This window comes from Erythranthe guttata, chromosome 4 (genome assembly GCF_056151865.1).
Source record: "Erythranthe guttata isolate IM_541 chromosome 4, IM_541, whole genome shotgun sequence".
Classification (NCBI taxonomy): Eukaryota; Viridiplantae; Streptophyta; class Magnoliopsida; order Lamiales; family Phrymaceae; genus Erythranthe; species Erythranthe guttata.
The window spans coordinates 6,904,710-6,922,893 of record NC_142536.1 but is presented as its reverse complement, the minus strand read 5'-3'; the positions used below and the strand labels follow the sequence as shown (position 1 = coordinate 6,922,893).

At 37.5% G+C, this 18,184-nt stretch overlaps 1 protein-coding gene and 1 non-coding gene across 2 annotated transcripts; both read left to right on the top strand.

Annotated features, from left to right (window-relative positions):
* Positions 1-1,809: 1,809 nt before the first annotated feature.
* Positions 1,810-1,883, top strand: TRNAN-GUU (transfer RNA asparagine (anticodon GUU)). Its single transcript has one exon. It is a non-coding gene; the product is annotated as a tRNA-Asn (tRNA).
* A 12,346-nt stretch (positions 1,884-14,229) lies between these two features.
* On the top strand, positions 14,230-18,090 carry LOC105951670 (acetolactate synthase 2, chloroplastic). Its single transcript, XM_088816740.1, has 3 exons — positions 14,230-14,250; positions 14,421-14,946; positions 15,021-18,090. Exon 3 carries the CDS (start codon positions 15,994-15,996, stop codon positions 17,959-17,961), a length of 1,968 nt encoding a protein of 655 aa, XP_088672866.1. The 5' UTR covers positions 14,230-14,250; positions 14,421-14,946; positions 15,021-15,993; the 3' UTR covers positions 17,962-18,090.
* Positions 18,091-18,184: the final 94 nt, after the last annotated feature.

Below are 18,184 nucleotides of genomic sequence, written 5' to 3'. Positions count from 1 at the left end.
AAAGAAGATTTAAATACAAGTGTACGACAAAACAAAAAAGAAAAGAAAAACACCCTCTTGCGATTGTTGCTCGCAAGGTCAGAAAGAAAGGAGGAAAGAGAGAAAAGAAACGATGTTCAATAGTAGAAAAAATGTAAGACACTCCCTGGATTTAATATGGATCTTCTCAACGTCTTAACCCGATTCGAAGATTCCCACAGACGTCGCCAGTTGATGGTGTAGAATCCACACCTTCAAGACCTTGCTTCAAACCCTACTTATTTATGACCGTCGGAACATGCACCGGACGTCGGATCTAGGACCAACGATGGTGAGATAACTAACGAAAATAATATGTATGAGAGAGAGTTTGGAGAGAGTATAAAGTATTCTTTATTATTCAATGAATCATAAGTAGGAATGGCAATTTGACCCGTCCCGACGTGCCCCAAAATCTTCGGGTATTACCCATCCCGAAAAAAAATGGGATGGGTATGGGGATTGATTTTTTATTTTTTTTTTTGACCGGGTAGGGGTACGGGGACGGGTTTGCTTGTACCCGCCCCGCTTTATTTATATATATAATATATATTTATTAATTATTATATTACATATAAATAATTAAATAGTAGTAAATATTAAATATTGGCTACAAATGGAGATTTTTAGATTTCGGTTATATAATTAAATATTAGCAATATAATTAAATATTGGTTTGTTTGATGAAATAAGCCTTTAAATTATAAGTAGATTGCATATTTATTTATTAAAAAACAAAAAAAAAATAGATGGAGATTTTTACCCGCCCCAGTACCCGTGGGGATTTTATTGGGCGTGTATAGGGATTATTTTTATAAAATTCGGGATTTATTATGGGCATGGGATTTCTATGGCGAGGCGGGATGGGGGTTGCAAAACTCGCCCCATACCCGCCTCATTGCCATCCCTAATCACAAGTCCTTCCTTTAGGTTACATTCTCTTTCTTATATACATGTGGGGAGATTCTTTCTACCAAATCAATTAAAGATCCATATATATCCTTAATTGATTCTTCTTTCCATTTTGCATACTCTATTTACGTCCTGGATGCTCTTGCTAAGACCTTTCGGCTGATGCCCTCCGTTCGAAATTAACTGTCGCTTTGGGGAGTTTTTCTTGTTGCATATTATCTGTCACTTTAAAATTCCAATAATGCATTAATTACTGTTTTCCCAACTATGCCCTTATTAGTTATTACTCTTAATTAGTTGAGATATAATTAATTGCATGGGTATTTTAGTCATATTATATGTATTTTCCTAAAATCCACACATATCTATTAATTTTCTTAATATGTGCGTAACACCCTAAAACGACAATTATTTTAGAATGGAGGGAGTACTTCGTTTGTTATATTAGCTATATCTTATAAAAATGAGTTGCACATGTTATATTACTTATTTTATTTAGGTTATTTTTTTGAGAAATGATACACATGGGCTAATATTTCATACTAGCTTTTAACATTTCGTGTTAGTGCCCCAAATTATCGTGAATGAATGGAAATGCATGTGTTGGGATATGAGTCCCATGAGCCAGTGATAAATTCGAACAAGATTTATTTGTTGTTTAAAATTTTCTAGCATGCTATATCCTTAGATAATTGAGGAATATTAAATCTTTCAAGGAGATGACTGTGAACTGCATCATTTGACGGTATTTTTTTTTTTTTTGCTCTATTACATTATTATGTAAGAGTAGTTAGGAACTTAATTTCTCATTATCATTTTTTCCCTTTCACTAAAGTAATTATTTATAAAAAAAAATTTATTATATTATTTATTAAATTGGCTGGAATAGCTCAGTTGGTTAGAGCGTGTGGCTGTTAACCACAAGGTCGAAGGTTCAACCCCTTCTTCTAGCGTAGGTTCAACCCCTTCAGGTCTCCACACATGTTTATTCTTGCGACCTTGAATACAAAAATAAAACTAAACTAGTGATTAACTTTTTTTTTTCTAAACAATTAGTACTTTATTAATCTTTGGATATCCTTTATTTTTATTCCCTTGAATACAAAAATAAAACTAAACTAGTGATTAACCTTTTTTTTTCTAAACAATTAGTACTTTATTAATCTTTAGATATCCTCTATTTTTATTCGTATATATTACGTCTTCGACACATAAGTTATTTATAGAATACTATTGAGTATTGACTAGACCGGTTACACTTAATTATGCATTGAAGTTGACCAAAATTGAAGATGATTAAATCTTATCTTTGATCAACTATGTGCCAAGAAAAATTAAATAAATTAGCAATTTTATCTATTGAAAAATATTTACTAGAAAGTTTTAATTTCACTAGCTTGGTAAAATAACGTCACCATAGAAGTTATTTAATATATAATTTGGGAAATTTATTGTGTTTTATGTAGGAAAATAATTGTATTGGATGTTTCAAACGAATGGTTTAAATGACCTCGTAAAAGTAGCAAAGATAATATAATATATTTATTAAAATACCCCAACATGAACTACATCATTTGATAGTACATTTTTTTTTTTTGCTAAAGCAATTACTTAAATTTAAGAATAGTTAGGGGTTTTATTTCTTATTAAATGTTTATCTATTTTTCCCCGTTTGCTAAAGCAATTAGTTATACAAGAAAAATATCATTATATTATATATTAAATTAGCTGGAATAGCTCAGTTAATTAGAGCGTGTGTGGCTGTTAACAACATAAGATAGTCTGCCAATATATAATCTCTTTTTTATCAAGATTCATCATAGTCTAAATTATTTTGATTCACTAGTTATTGTTAGTTAATATAATAATATTTTTTAGTAGTTTAATAATCACTTATAAATTAAAATATATTGAAAATCCTAAAATAATATTAACAATAATTTTCGGCTTCATATGTATGTATTTTCACCAAATTTATAGTGTATCTTATTTGATTCTTTATTTACTATATACAAATAAATGCAGAAAATAAATATTATGGCTTCATATACCATATTATAATTTTTTTATATTTAATATTTTGAATTATTTGTATATAATAGGTATGTTTTAAAATAATTATCTATTAATAATAACATAGTAATTGCCAATGCATAAAAAATTTTCTATCAAGATTTCTCATAGTCTAAATTATTTTCTTCACGTGTTAATGTATTTGTTAGTTTAATATAAGAATATTTTTTAGTAGTTTAATAATCACTTACAAATTATAATATATTGACAATCCTAAAATAATATCAACAAAAAATTTCGGCTTCATATGTATGTATTTTCAGCAAATTTCTAGTATATCTTATTTGATTCTTTATTTACTATATACAAATAAATACATTTTGCAGAAAATAAATATTACGACTTCATATACCATATTATAATTTTTTTATATTAATATTTTGAATTATTTGTATATAATAGGTATGTTTTCAAATAATTATTAGATCGATACAGTAGTTTCTCTAAAGAAGTTCACCAAAATTGAAGTTGATTTTATATATATATATATATATATATATATATATATATATATATATATATATATATATATATATATATATCCTAACATTTGGCCTTAGTGCCCCAAATGATTAGGAAGAAACGGACATGCATCTGTTGAGATATGATTCCTATGAGCCACTGGTAAGTTCGAACGAAATTTATTTATTGTTTAAAATTTTCTAGCATGCACAATAATCTTTTAAGGAGATGATTATGTATTACATCATTTAATAGTACATATTTTTTCTTGCTTTGTTGGCATTATTTTTTAAGTGGAAGTTAGGGATTTTAATTTTTACTGAATGTTGATCCGTTTTTTTCCTTTTCCTAAACTAATTAATTATACAAGAAATATATTATTATAGTATATCTTAAAATTAGCTCGAATAGCTCAGTTGGTTAGAGCGTGCGGCTGTTAAAATATTAATTTTCAAAATATTTATCTTTTTTATCAAGATTTCTCTCAGTCTAAATTATTCAGCTTCACAAGAGAATTTATTTATTGTTTAAATTTTTTTAGCATGCATAATAATCTTAGATGATTGTGGAATGTTATATCTTTTAAGGAGATGATTGTGAACTACATCATTTGATTGTACATATTTTTTCTTGCTTTGTTGGCATTATTTTTTAAGTGTAGTTAGGGATTTTAATTTTTATTGAATGTTGATCCATTTTTTTCCTTTTTCTTAAGTAATTAATTATACAAGAAATATATTATTATATTATATCTTAAAATTAGCTTGAATAGCTCAGTTGGTTAGAGCGTGCGACTGTTAACATATTAATTTTCAAAATATTTATCTTTTTTTATCAAGATTTCTCACAGTCTAAATTATTTAGCTTCACAAGTTAATGTATTTATTAATTTAGTATAATACTGTTTTTGACAGTTTAATAATGACTTATATATATTAAAGTATATTGATAATGATTAAGTTGAATTAATTGATTGACCGAGAAAAATATAAGTAATATTGAATTATAGAATGACCATTTTCACAAAACTAGTTTAGGGCCGCAAAATCTTAGGACCGGTCTTGATAGAATGCACCTCTAAGATCTCTTTTGGTTGGACTGATTCAGTGTGATTGATCCCACAATCCATTCGGATCTCATATTTGGATCAGCCTAACCCAAATCCGGATGGATCCTGGGTCCGGGCTCCCATCCCTCAACTACCGGATCTTGGACCTAGTCTGTGGAGGTAAAATTGGGTAATCCAATCCATCTCTCGGCCCAAGTCTTTGGTTAGTTTACCAAAATGCACTGGCTATTTATTCATATTTAAAAATTGTCTAACATTGTTCATACACATTATTTCCGGAACCCTTTCGTTCAATTGCGTACACACTGCCATATTAATTACCCCTTTTCTTTATGCAGAGAGATGTCTATTCTGCAGAAACATTTAATAGTAACCCCTTGTATTTTTTTCCATTTTACTCATGTTACTGATGAATGTCTGGAGACTTGGCAAATGAAAATACAAAGCTTCCAAAATTCAATTCATTGAGAACAAGACCCCTTGTTAGTCGTGAAAATATGCAATAAATTTCCAATTATTAATTTCCTGTTGTATTACCCTTTAATTTGTGTTAGTATGTTACTCATGCTACTGTTATTATGTTGTGTGTTACGGGATTGAGTTTTGCATATGTTTTATATGTTCTGTGTGCAATTGGATGTAGTCGGTATGTGCATGTGTGGCATGTGTATTTGTTATAGTGCGGAGTGTGTGTAGTGTGCAAGTATGTGATATATAAATAAGTATATGTTTGTTTATGGTTGAACCATGTAGCTGTTGACATTTTTCTTGTCAAATAACTCGTTGCATGAATATTTGTTTGTGAACAACAATAGTAAGAATGCTATTGTTAGTAAAAACAGTTTTGGTGATGGTATTACATCTCATGGTTGCGTACTTAATTACATTTGAAAGTGTCAATATTGTTAACTAAATCAAGTATTCACATTATACATATAATATATGAACTAATTTGGAGTTCCATAATTTAGACATTTGCATGTTTTTGTTCTTCAATAAGGTCTACACTTTTAATGGCGAACAACACTGAAGAACAAGTCGTGGTATTGGCGGTTTACGAATTAATCTAACAAATTCAAGTACTCCTTAAGTTATTTACTAAGCTCATGCATATACTTGTACGTCGTCGCCGTAGGAATTATATTCTCGGTGTATCGTATATTATGAAGGGTAGGATACCAGATCAAGTCCGAAATTTGACATATGTAATGGACACGAATGACAATATTGTTGGGGATCGTGCATGTATACGCAGCAGAATTTAAAAAATTTAGATCGAACAAGTTTCGATTACATGCATGAACTAATCACATAGTCAACGTACCTTAACGCTTCCGCCATACACATGGTAATTATCGATTTTATTAAAACATGTAAAACCGAAAAATACAAAACATGCTTGTTCATCATATTGCAAAAATCGAAACACGTAATCACATATTACTCATGCTCGTAAATTAAAATTCACACAAACATGTTCGAATCAAATTTACGAAAGTTCCGATTTAATTACCTCTTGTAGCGTGAGATTTCGACGAATCGAAATCCGAACTCAAACCCGTACAAGCTGCGTTATACCACTCCTAGGGGCTGCAGGAATACCACCAAACGGCAGCTGGTCCGACGGTGAGGCGACGGCGGCGCGTGCGAATCAGCGGCTGCGGCGCGTGGGGCGGTGCAGCGGCGGTGCAACGATGTCTTCGGGGCTGCAGCTCCTCTCCAATTAGGTTTCACCTCGAATAAATCGATCTCCCCCTACTGTAGCACTAGATACAAAGGGGTTAGATAACAAGGGAAATACGAGAGAAAAGAAGAGAAAACCGGCGGTTTTCGGCGGCGAACGGCGCCGGTGCGGCGGGGCAGCAGCGGCCGAGAGGCTTGGGCGGCTAGGGCTGGACGGCTAGGGTTGTGGGAGTAAAAATCTCTTAACTCAAACTCTTGTTTGAGGTCTATTTATACTAGGGTTCTCAACCCTTGTGGGCTTAAGTCATTGGGCTTGACCCACTGATGCATTAAGCCCATTCCCTCGTCGGCCTCGTTTCTAGAAAACGATCGTTCACAAAATTATAACAAAATTATATTTGTGACGAGCTTAAAGTCCTCGTCGATACGAGTGCCTCTTCGAAATTTCCAATTTCCAAAAGTGGAAACTTCCACTTCAGTGGACCTGTTAAATCGGGAAACTTCCCAATTTAGAAAGTTCACTAAATTCCGCATGTCTCTTTCTCTACGTTTATTCCGACTCGTAATCCACAATCACGAATCTTGGACTCAATCATATTGACCTCCAACTTTGCAAAGATTAACATATTAACATATGTTCATTGTTATCAAGGATCCGTATTACACGAGAAGTGTGACCCTCAATGGTTCAGGTGTATGCTAGCCGTGGGCTCACAACTCTTTGTGATTCGAACAACACATTGTTCTTATACGAACTCCTCCCAAGAGTCCCGATTAGAGTAAAACTCATTTTACTTGATCGCCGATCAAATCGGTGCCCAACGAATCAAGATTGGCGTCTAGCAACTACGCATCATGATTCCCTAGATACAAGTGAAGTGCCTGCAAGAACCTTATGATATAATTAGCGTACAGTACGATCCCTTCGCAGAACATGTCCCGATTGAACTAGAGGCATTGGTTCACCGAGACCTCTTATAAAGTTCAATAACCGTGCGAACGTTCTAGGTATTATAAATCCGTTCGTGTGTGACTTAGGGAAACACATTTCCCTAATCACCCCACTATCAACTCTGGCCAGAGATTCCTTGGATTATAAACCGTTAGAACACACAGGACATCCATGACTACTCAAGCACTCGAATCCCCTACTACAATGCACAGACTTCACACTAGATTCCGGATTGCACGAACGTTGGCCTTTGGAGTGGTCCGCTGTGGGACTCAGGGACAGGTCACGATACAATCGGTCCTCTAGTGAAGTCACGGTGATGTCTGGGTCTTAAGGACTAATGGTGTACAACTATATCTTAGAAACCTATTACTCGATGAATGAGAACCACTTATAGATTTCTAGGGCGAGGGTGTTCAGTGAATTCATCTAGTATGAGCACCCACTCAAGTTGACTGTAACATCCCTACATCATTCCCAATGAGTAGTATGTCATCAACATAAAGTACAAGGAAAGTCACTGCACTCCCACTAACCTTCTTGTAGACACAAGGTTCCTCCGGGTTTTTCACAAATTCAAACTTTTTGATAGTTGTGTCGAACCTTTTGTTCCAACTAGGGGATGCTTGTTTCAATCCATAAATGGATCGCTGGAGTTTGCAAACCTTTTGCTCATCTCCAGAAGATATGAAGCCTTCCGGCTGCGCCATGTAAATTTCTTCCTCAATGTCCCCATTAAGGAAAGCAGTCTTCACATCCATTTGCCATATCTCGTAGTCATACCACGCGGAGATGGCCAGCAAAATCCTAATGGACTTAAGCATAGCAACTGGAGAGAAGGTTTCCTCATAGTCAACTCCTTGCTCTTGAGTATAACCCTTCGCTACCAATCTAGCCTTGTAGGTCGATACCTTTCCATCTACTCCAATTTTCTTCTTATAGATCCACTTGCAGCCTATGGGAACGATTCCCTCGGGTGGATCTACCAAGGTCCATACCTTTTTGGAGTACATATAGTCCATTTCGGATTTCATGGCATTAAGCCAATGTCCCTTGTCTGTATCCGATACAGCTTCGTTGAAAGTTCTAGGATCACATCCTTGGTCAACTTCATCAACGAGGAATAACCTATCGGGCGCTCTCCGAACTCTTTCGGATCTAGGCAGCGACGGTTCATGAGGTATATTAGTGGTTTGTTGAATTGGTTCATTATCTGATTGTTGTGCTTGAACTTCAGATTGTGGTTCTCGAACTTCTTCGAGATCAACTACACTGCCCTTTCTATCCGATAGAAATTCCTTCTCAAGGAACACGGCATTTCTCGAGACGAACACCTTTGCCTCGGAAACATAGTAGAATTCGTATCCCATGGAATCCTCGGGATACCCCACAAAATAGCATAAGTCGGATTTTCTATCCAACTTATCTCCCACTAGCCGCTTCACGTAAGCGGGACAACCCCATATCCTTATATATTTAAACGTGGGTTTCCTGGAGTGCCAAAGTTCATAAGGTGTGGAGTCAACTGCTTTGGTGTTAACCCTATTCAGCAAATACACGGCAGTTAGGAGTGCATGACCCCACAGGTATGCCGGTAGCTCGGTGAACCCCATCATAGATCGAACCATGTCTAACAGTGTTCGATTCCGATGTTCGGAAACTCCATTAAGTTGAGGAGTTCCAGGAGGAGTCCATTGAGACAGAATCCCATTCTCTTTAAGATAGTTTATAAACTCAGTATTTAAGTATTCGCCACCACGATTGGATCGTAGTTTCGTAATACGTCTACCGAGTTGGTTTTCTACTTGGTGTCTAAAATCTTTGAACTTTTCAAAAGTTTTAGACTTATACTTCATTAAGTACACGAAACCATACCTAGAATAATCGTCGGTAAAGGTAACGAAGTAGTTTAAACCACCCCTAGCACTAACGCTTAGTGGACCACACACGTCTGAATGGATCAAATCCAAAAGACCCTCGGCTCGTTCCAAGGGAATTTTGGTCATTTTTCCTTTAAGGCAGGATACACAAGTTTGAAGTGATTTCACGTCCTCCAAGGAGAACAATCCTTCACTTACAAATTCGTTCATCCTTCTCAAGAAAATATGACCCAGTCGAGCGTGTCAAAGTTGTGCGGGGTTAAGACTTATATCTTTTCGTTTTGCTGATATAACGTTAATTGGTATTTCACTTGGATTTAGTTCATATAAGTTGTTTATAAGTTGTCCCTTACAAATCATATTTTGATCCTTTTGTATAATGCAAATCGAATTTCCAAAAATAACAGTAAAACCTTCATTATCCAAAACATGAATAGAAATAAGGTTTCGAATAAGTGACGGAACAAATAAACAATTGTTCAAAACAATGGAAAAACTAGAATCCAAAACAGAAAGATAAATCGTCCCAATGGCTTCAGCAGCAACCCTTGCTCCGTTGCCCATTCTTAGGTAGGTCTCACCCACATTAAGCCTCCTACTTTTTGTCATAAGCTGCAAATCATTACAAAGATGTGAGCCACAACCAGTATCCAATACTCAAGAAGAAGATTTAACGGACAAATTAACTTCAATTAAATACGTACCCTTTTCAGAACGTTTCTGATCGAGGTAAGCCTTGCAGTTGCGTCGCCAATGGCCCTTATTTCCACAATGATGGCAAGCGTCATCAACTTACTTGGTGACCTTGTCCTTCTTCACTCCGCTCGACTCGCCCTTCTCAAGTTTCTTGCTTGGACCGAAACTCCTTTCTTTCCTTTTCTTCTGGAAAGAACCTTTCTTCGCAGAAGGAGCAACTAGGAGAACAGATTTCTCCTTCTTGATCGTGGACTCATAGCTGACCAACATGTTCAACAACTCATCCAATGGTGGATCGAGCTTGTTCATGTTGAAGTTCACTATGAACGATTCATAAGAACCAGGAAGGGACAGTAGGATCAAATCCACCGAGAGCTCGGCCGGGAGGGTGACATCAAGGCTCACCAACTTCTCAAGGAGAGTGATCATCTTGAGACCGTGCTCGTGGATTGAAGCCCCTTCACGCAGCCTCATGGTGATCAACTCCTTGGTAGCTGAGTACCTCGATGCCCTAGTATTCTCACTGTACATGCTTTCAAGATGATGCTTGATATCATAAGCATGCACGTGAGACTCATACTTCCTCGCGAGCTCTGGCACCATGGATGCTAGCATGTCTTCCATGCCTCGAAAGTGGCAATCTCGTCAGCAGTAGCAGTCGCATGGAGAGTAGGGGGGGGGGGGGGGGGCGTTCATTGAGCACATAGAGACGCTCATCGACTTGGAGCACAAGTTTCAGATTGCGAAGCCAATCCAGATAGTTTGGACCGGTGAGTTTGTTTTGGTCGAGGATAGAGGAAATGGGATGTTTGGACATTGTTGCTGAGAAAATTTTAAGAAGACAATAATTAGAGTTTATTTCGTAATAATCGTTACAATTAAAATTTTGGACTTTTATATTTTAATTGTTCTCCCACTAATTTTATCGAATTCCACCACCCTCTAGCAGACAATCGAGAAAACTTATTTTTCTTTAATGGGCTTTAGGTCCAATAGCGCTAATGTAACCCGTAGTTAATCTATCCCGATTACATAAGCCTAAAGGTAGAGTACTATCAATCACATCACTATGTGACCCTAAAGTTTGATTTACCTCACACTTGATAATGACCTAAGTTAATCTAGCGAATATCAAAATCTTCGTGTGTCAAGTCTAGCCTACCAATATGAGATATCATAGATCCAACTATATCAAATTAATGCAATCCCTAGTTAATCTAGCCGACCACATTAATCCAATAGAATTTTATCTATGACCATATCTCCATCTAATGTCAATTAAATTACAGCTTATCCCATAATAGCACTCCCCGCTAACACGGCTTACTGCACTATTATGAGAGGCTACACATAATTTAATTGTTGGTAGAAGGAAAGAAAAATTCAACAATTTGGTTTTTCTTTATAGCTTGATAATTATTCTTGATTAAGAACGAGGGATTTTATTTATTAAATCTTATTAGCTCATCGGAAGTATTAGGTTATGATCGTTTGTGATTCCTACAACTATGTTCTTTAGGTATGTGGAAACGCATATTGATCATAAGAGAGACATATGATCATCATCGTACTTAATTCCAATCATTCATCTCATGAATTAATTTGCAAATATAATTAACGGACTCCCTTCATTCATAAATCAATCAAATAAGAATGAAGTCCATTAATTATTTGCCATTTAATTTGTGTTCCATTAATTAAACTAATTTAACGATTAAATTAAATAATTAATCCAACACTATTCTTTGAATTCAAATTAAATTAATGGATCAATTATCTAATTGGGTTTAATTGATAAATAATTTCAAAAATTAAAAATCAATTAATTTTAATATTAATATCAGAAAATCAATAATTTTTTTTTTTGTGTGTGTGCTGATCAGACCGGTCCGGTCGGAGAAGGCCGATAAAAACAGCAGAAAAATCAGCATTAAAAATGCTGAAAAAATTCGAATTTTTCAAATTAAAAAAAAACTATATTTTCTGAAAATATTCAAAATATTCAATTAATATTAAACCAACCAATTTGATAACACCAAAAATTCAACAATTCAACAAATCGAAGCATGCTTTCGAACGCGATAAACACGTTGACAAATAAACGATTAACCCGTGGCTCTGATACCACTGTTGGGGATCGTGCATGTATACGCAGCAGAATTTAAAATTTTTAGATCGAACTAGTTTCGATTACATGCATGAACTAATCACATAGTCAACGTACCTTAACGCTTCCGCCATACACATGGTAATTTTCGATTTTATTAAAACATGTAAAACCGAAAAATATAAAACATGCTTGTTCATCATATTGCAAAAATCGAAACACGTAATCACATATTACTCATGCTCGTAAATTAAAATTCACACAAACATGTTCGAATCAAATTTACGAAAGTTCCGATTTAATTACCTCTTGTAGCGTGAGATTTCGACGAATCGAAATCCGAACTCAAACCCGTACAAGCTGCGTTATACCACTCCTAGGGGCTGCAGGAATACCATCAAACGGCAGCTGGTCCGACGGTGAGGCGACGGCGGCGCGTGCGAATCAGCGGCTGCGGCGCGTGGGGCGGTGCAGCGATGTCTTCAGGGCTGCAGCTCCTCTCCAATCAGGTTTCACCTCGAATAAACCGATCTCCCCCTACTGTAGCACTAGATACAAAGGGGTTAGATAACAAGGGAAATACGAGAGAAAAGAAGAGAAAACCGGCGGTTTTCGGCGGCGAACAGTGCCGGTGCGGTGGGGCAGCAGCGGCCGAGAGGCTTGGGCGGCTAGGGCTGGACGGCTAGGGTTGTGGGAGTAAAAATCTCTTAACTCAAACTCTTGTTTGAGGTCTATTTATACTAAGTGCTAGTCTCAAAAGGGAAAGGCCGGTATCCTCATTATTGGCGTAACCCATCGACTAGGAACAAGGTTTAACAGTTACATTACATTGCTGAGTTATCTCACGATTCTACTAGATCAACTCACAGTAATAGAGTAACTCGTTAGGACTATATCTATGCTACTTACATGGGATAAGAGATATAGAATGCCAAATGAAATATTTTATTATTACGAACGAAAAACGATTGTTTTATTACAAGAAAAAAGAGAAAGACCACAGCCACAAGTTGGCTTGTTGGTCACCTACTCTAACAAATATATGGGTACAAAATTCGCGAATGAATGTGGATACATTTAGCCTGTTGTGCTACCATCTTGAAAATCTTGGGGGTTTATGGGGTGCAAATATGGTTTGTAATTCCTCCCAATGGCTATCCCTGTAAGTCCGCTAAGCGAATGCGAAAGTGTGTTCATACATATTGTAAAAGGTACGAGATATTAAAATATGTTAAAGAACATACTTCACAAATATTGAATTTAAAAAATGCCACACCTTTAGAATAGTTCTCCAAACTGAATCCCCGGTAACGACGTTAGTGGCTTCATCTTACGTCACCTCAGGGAGCGCCAACATGTAACCGAACGTTGTGCCTCGTTTTGAGAATATCCAATTTCTTAAATATGTAATTGAGTGAGAAGGAGTCGCCATGTTTTTTTTCAATCGCACGTTGCGCTATGAGGAGGAAGCATGGTTAATTTTGTTTACGTTACGTACCCCGTGCTTCTGACAAGAAACAAAATGGCGGCCCGAATTAGCCGACTTCCACAAGGTTTGGCCTACGGCGTGCAAGCCACAACGACAAATAAATAGGTGATTATGCCCATTTACTTCGTCGCAAAAATTGGAGAATCGGAGCGCCCCCGGAATGTGCTTGAGTTGCTGGAGCTCATAGAAATAAAATTTAGGTGAAAGTACAGTTTGCACCCCTGAACTATGGGGTATGTACCAAAATGACCCCTCTGTTTGTAATTTGTTTGTGTGTGATGATGTGGCGAGCTGACTTTTTCCATTGTTAATTATTTTTGTGACTTCATCAATTTTTTGACATTTTTACCCTCAATTTACTATATTTTTACTTACCATTCCACATATGTATCTATCATTTATCAAAGTTAAATAAAGCAGAAATGAAGTTTCATTACAAAAAAATAAAAAAATAAAAAGTGTCCATATTCTCAATGAAATTACATTTAAGGGACTTTTAGCACATTCCTCACATGCATGGTTATCAAAATCGTTCGATTTACGATTTGAATCGTCTGATTCGATTCAATTCAGATTCAACTCGTCGAATAAATGAAAAAATAAAAAAAAAATTGTAACTAAATCGTTTAACTCGTTAGTAAATTGCTCAAATAGTACGATTAGTACAAGTTGGACGATTTGTTATGATATCTTTTAGACTTTTATCTTGTTAATATATTATTAAATTAGGAAAAATAATTTAGAAGACCCACTTTCCAAACACTAAGTCGCATTTTGACTTTGTCCTTAATTAACTCTCTCTTCTCTAAAAAAACTCAAATAATAATTAAAGAAAATCATCCCATCGTCTTCCATTAAAGATGCTAGGCTAGGGTTTCTTCTTGTTTTGGTCTTCAAGCAAGTACACAGGTAATGGGCACGAAAAGTGACTTTTTTTATTGTAATTTTTTGGCCGATTGTCTTAGATTGTACCCAATTCCATTTGCCCAATTTTATGAATATGATAAAATAATTTATTTAATTTACACTTTGCACATTCTTCTATATGTATGTATTTTAATTTTGTATATTGTCGTTAGTTTGCAGATTTCTTATAGGAAAATCTAAGGGGAAGAAAGGCAAGAGCAATGATGATCCAAGATGGAATCATTATCTAAAAATTGGTGAAGGAAACATGCGTGTAAGATGTGTGCAATGTGAACTTATCTATTGGGGAGGTGTTTTTCGAATAAAACATCATTTAGCATGAACTATAAAAGTTGTTGAATCATGTACAAAATGTTCTGAAAAAAGTGCGAATTTATTTTTTAAACTATTTGGAAAGTCAAAAGATAAAGGAGATTATGGGGATGATGAAATTTTTTTTGAAGATGATGTTGGTGCAAATTCTTGGAAAGGGAAAGAAACGAATAATGAAGTTTTTTTGTTTTTTTAATTATGTAAAAGAGATGGCTCTTCTAAGCCTACTTTGAATACGTTGACGAAGGATAGAGAATCTGTGGGAATCTTATGGAGCTCTAGCCCAAAACTTCAGAAAATTGTCATCCGTATCTCCAAACATGCAGTGGCACGAGATGTGAGAGAAATTGGAGCTTATTTGATCAGGTATGATATGAACTTTATTTCTGGGTAGGAAGATATTAGTGAATGCCAAATCTTAATTATAAGTTCTCTGATAGGTGCATACTAAAAGGACAAATCGATTGGAGCAAAAACGACTTAATGCACTTGTGTTCACGAAGTACAATCTGAGACTTGAAGCGCGACATCAAAAAAGGGTTAAAGATGGTGAGTTCTACGATCCTATTTCTTTATCTGATATGGAATTTGATTATGAATGAATAACGGAAAGAGAAGACCCAACTCTACCGAAGGATACAAATTGGTTCAATATGAACGAGTCTTTTCAATTGAAAAATGTTGAATCAAGCAAAAGAAAGAAAAAAGGTAATTTACTATCATGCATTATTATATCCTTCGTATATGGTCATACAATTTATTAGTACGATTGTCTAAGTACATGACATGTATTCTTCATAGGACCTAGACATACTAATAAAAAAAGGAAAGAAAAGGTCATTGAAGAAGAGAACAAGAAAAGTAGGCCTGAGACAATTGAATGAAGTAAAATAAATGCCGATGAAGAAAATATTGAAAGTGAAGAGCTGGATATATTAGTATTTACACGATTTACAATTCGATTCAATTCGATTTAACAACTATGCTTACATTACAAAATGTCTAAAAACTTCACATGAGAATGATGTTTATTATATTTAAATTCATTTTTGATAGTTTAATATATTTAAATTCCACTCATTCCACTAACTTGCAAGCTGGGTTGCAAAATCTCTTTCGGCTTCTTTAATATTTATGTTTATGTTTATCCCCAATAATTGAATCACTAAAATAGCCCGATTGCCTCCCTTATCAACAATTGTCCACAACCACGTAATTGTAGTGTGTAGCAAACCACAAAATTTGACAAATCAGCCAAGGGTAATTCTGACATTTCACTTCATATGTTTGTCTGAATAAGATCTGCACTCCGTACCAATCGTGCCCCCCTTTCAGTCACTTCACCAGAAGAAAATACCCTAAAATTAATACGCCCGCCGCCGCCGCCGCTTCTCCATCTCACCACCGTCAATTATGGCGGCCGCTGCTCCCACCCCCTCCTCCGCCGCCATCTCAAAGAATCCCTCTCTAGACTGTAAGCCGAAGCTCACTTCTCGGTTCACTCTCCCCTTCCCCCATCTCAGCCAGAAGCCCACCGGAGCTTCCATCTCCCACCGCCGCCGCCTCCAAATCTCGAGCGTCCTCTCCTACACGAACAAACAAATCGTCCAGGAGGAGGAGACCTTCGTCTCCCGATTCGCCGCCGACGAGCCCCGAAAAGGCTCCGACGTCCTCGTGGAGGCGCTGGAGCGCGAGGGCGTCACCGACGTCTTCGCCTACCCCGGCGGCGCGTCGATGGAGATCCACCAGGCCCTCACCCGCTCCACCACCATCCGCAACGTCCTCCCCCGCCACGAGCAGGGCGGCGTCTTCGCCGCCGAGGGCTACGCCCGCGCCTCCGGCAAACCCGGCGTCTGCATTGCCACCTCCGGCCCCGGCGCCACCAATCTGGTCTCCGGCCTCGCCGACGCCCTACTCGACAGCGTCCCCCTCGTCGCCATCACCGGCCAAGTCCCCCGCCGCATGATCGGAACCGACGCCTTCCAAGAAACCCCGATTGTCGAGGTAACTAGATCCATCACAAAACACAATTACCTCGTTCTAGATGTAGAAGACATACCTAGGGTTGTTAAAGAAGCCTTCTTCATCGCCCGATCGGGTCGACCCGGCCCGGTTCTAATCGATGTCCCGAAAGACATTCAGCAACAAATGGTGGTCCCGAATTGGGACCAGCCAATGCGATTAGGTGGATACTTGTCTAGATTACCCAAACCCCCAAATCAAATGTTACTAGAGCAGATAATTAGGTTAATATCCGAGTCGAAGAAACCGGTTCTTTACGTGGGCGGTGGTTGTTTGAACTCGAGTGAAGAACTAAAACGATTCGTCGAATTAACCGGAATCCCAGTTGCAAGCACTTTGATGGGCCTCGGTTCTTATCCGGGCTCCGATGAAGACTTCGCCTTGCAGATGCTCGGAATGCACGGCACCGTTTACGCGAACTACGCAGTGGATAAATCCGATTTGTTGCTTGCTTTCGGTGTTCGGTTCGACGATCGTGTCACTGGAAAATTAGAAGCATTTGCTAGCCGGGCGAAGATAGTCCACATCGACATCGATTCTGCAGAGATAGGAAAAAACAAGATACCACACGTGTCGATATGTGCGGATTTGAAATTAGCCTTGGAAGGTTTGAATTCGATATTAGAGGAGAAAATCCGAAAGTTGAGTCTTGATTTTTCGGAATGGAGGACGGAGCTAAAGGAGCAAAAGACGAAATTCCCTTTGAGTTTCAAGACGTTCGGTGACCTAATCCCGCCACAGTACGCGATCCAAACGCTCGACGAATTAACGGGCGGTGAAGCAATCATCACCACCGGAGTCGGGCAGCACCAGATGTGGGCGGCGCAGTTTTACAAGTACAACCGGCCCCGCCAGTGGCTGACGTCCGCCGGACTGGGGGCGATGGGGTTCGGCCTTCCTGCGGCGATCGGGGCGGCAGTTGCTAAACCGGAGGCAGTGGTGGTCGACATTGACGGAGATGGGAGTTTCATGATGAACGTGCAGGAACTGGCCACCGTGAGGGTGGAGAATCTTCCGGTGAAGATTATGCTGTTGAACAACCAGCATTTGGGGATGGTTGTTCAGTGGGAGGACAGATTCTACAAGGCGAACAGGGCGCATACGTTTCTTGGGAATCCGGCCAACGAGTCGGAGATATTTCCGGATATGCTCAAGTTCGCAGAGGCTTGCGGTGTGCCTGCGGCACGGGTGTCGAAGAAGGAGGAGCTGAGGGCGGCGATTCAGAAGATGCTCGATACTCCGGGACCGTATTTGTTGGATGTGATTGTGCCGCATCAGGAGCATGTTTTGCCGATGATTCCGAGCGGTGGTGCGTTTAAGGATGTGATTACGGAGGGTGATGGAAGAACTAAGTACTGATATTTCGTGTTTTTTTTTTTCTTTTTCTTGTCCGAGTGAAGCTTATAAGTTGGTACTCTGTTTTGTTGCAGTTTTATATGTATTTAGAGGATGCCCTAATAATAAACCAGGGAATATTGTTTTTCTTAATGTTTGATGTATCTTGTGTTTCTTTTGTGTGTGATTTCTGAATAGAGATTACAGTTTGAAACATAATCATCAAAACTAGAAAATCAACACAACG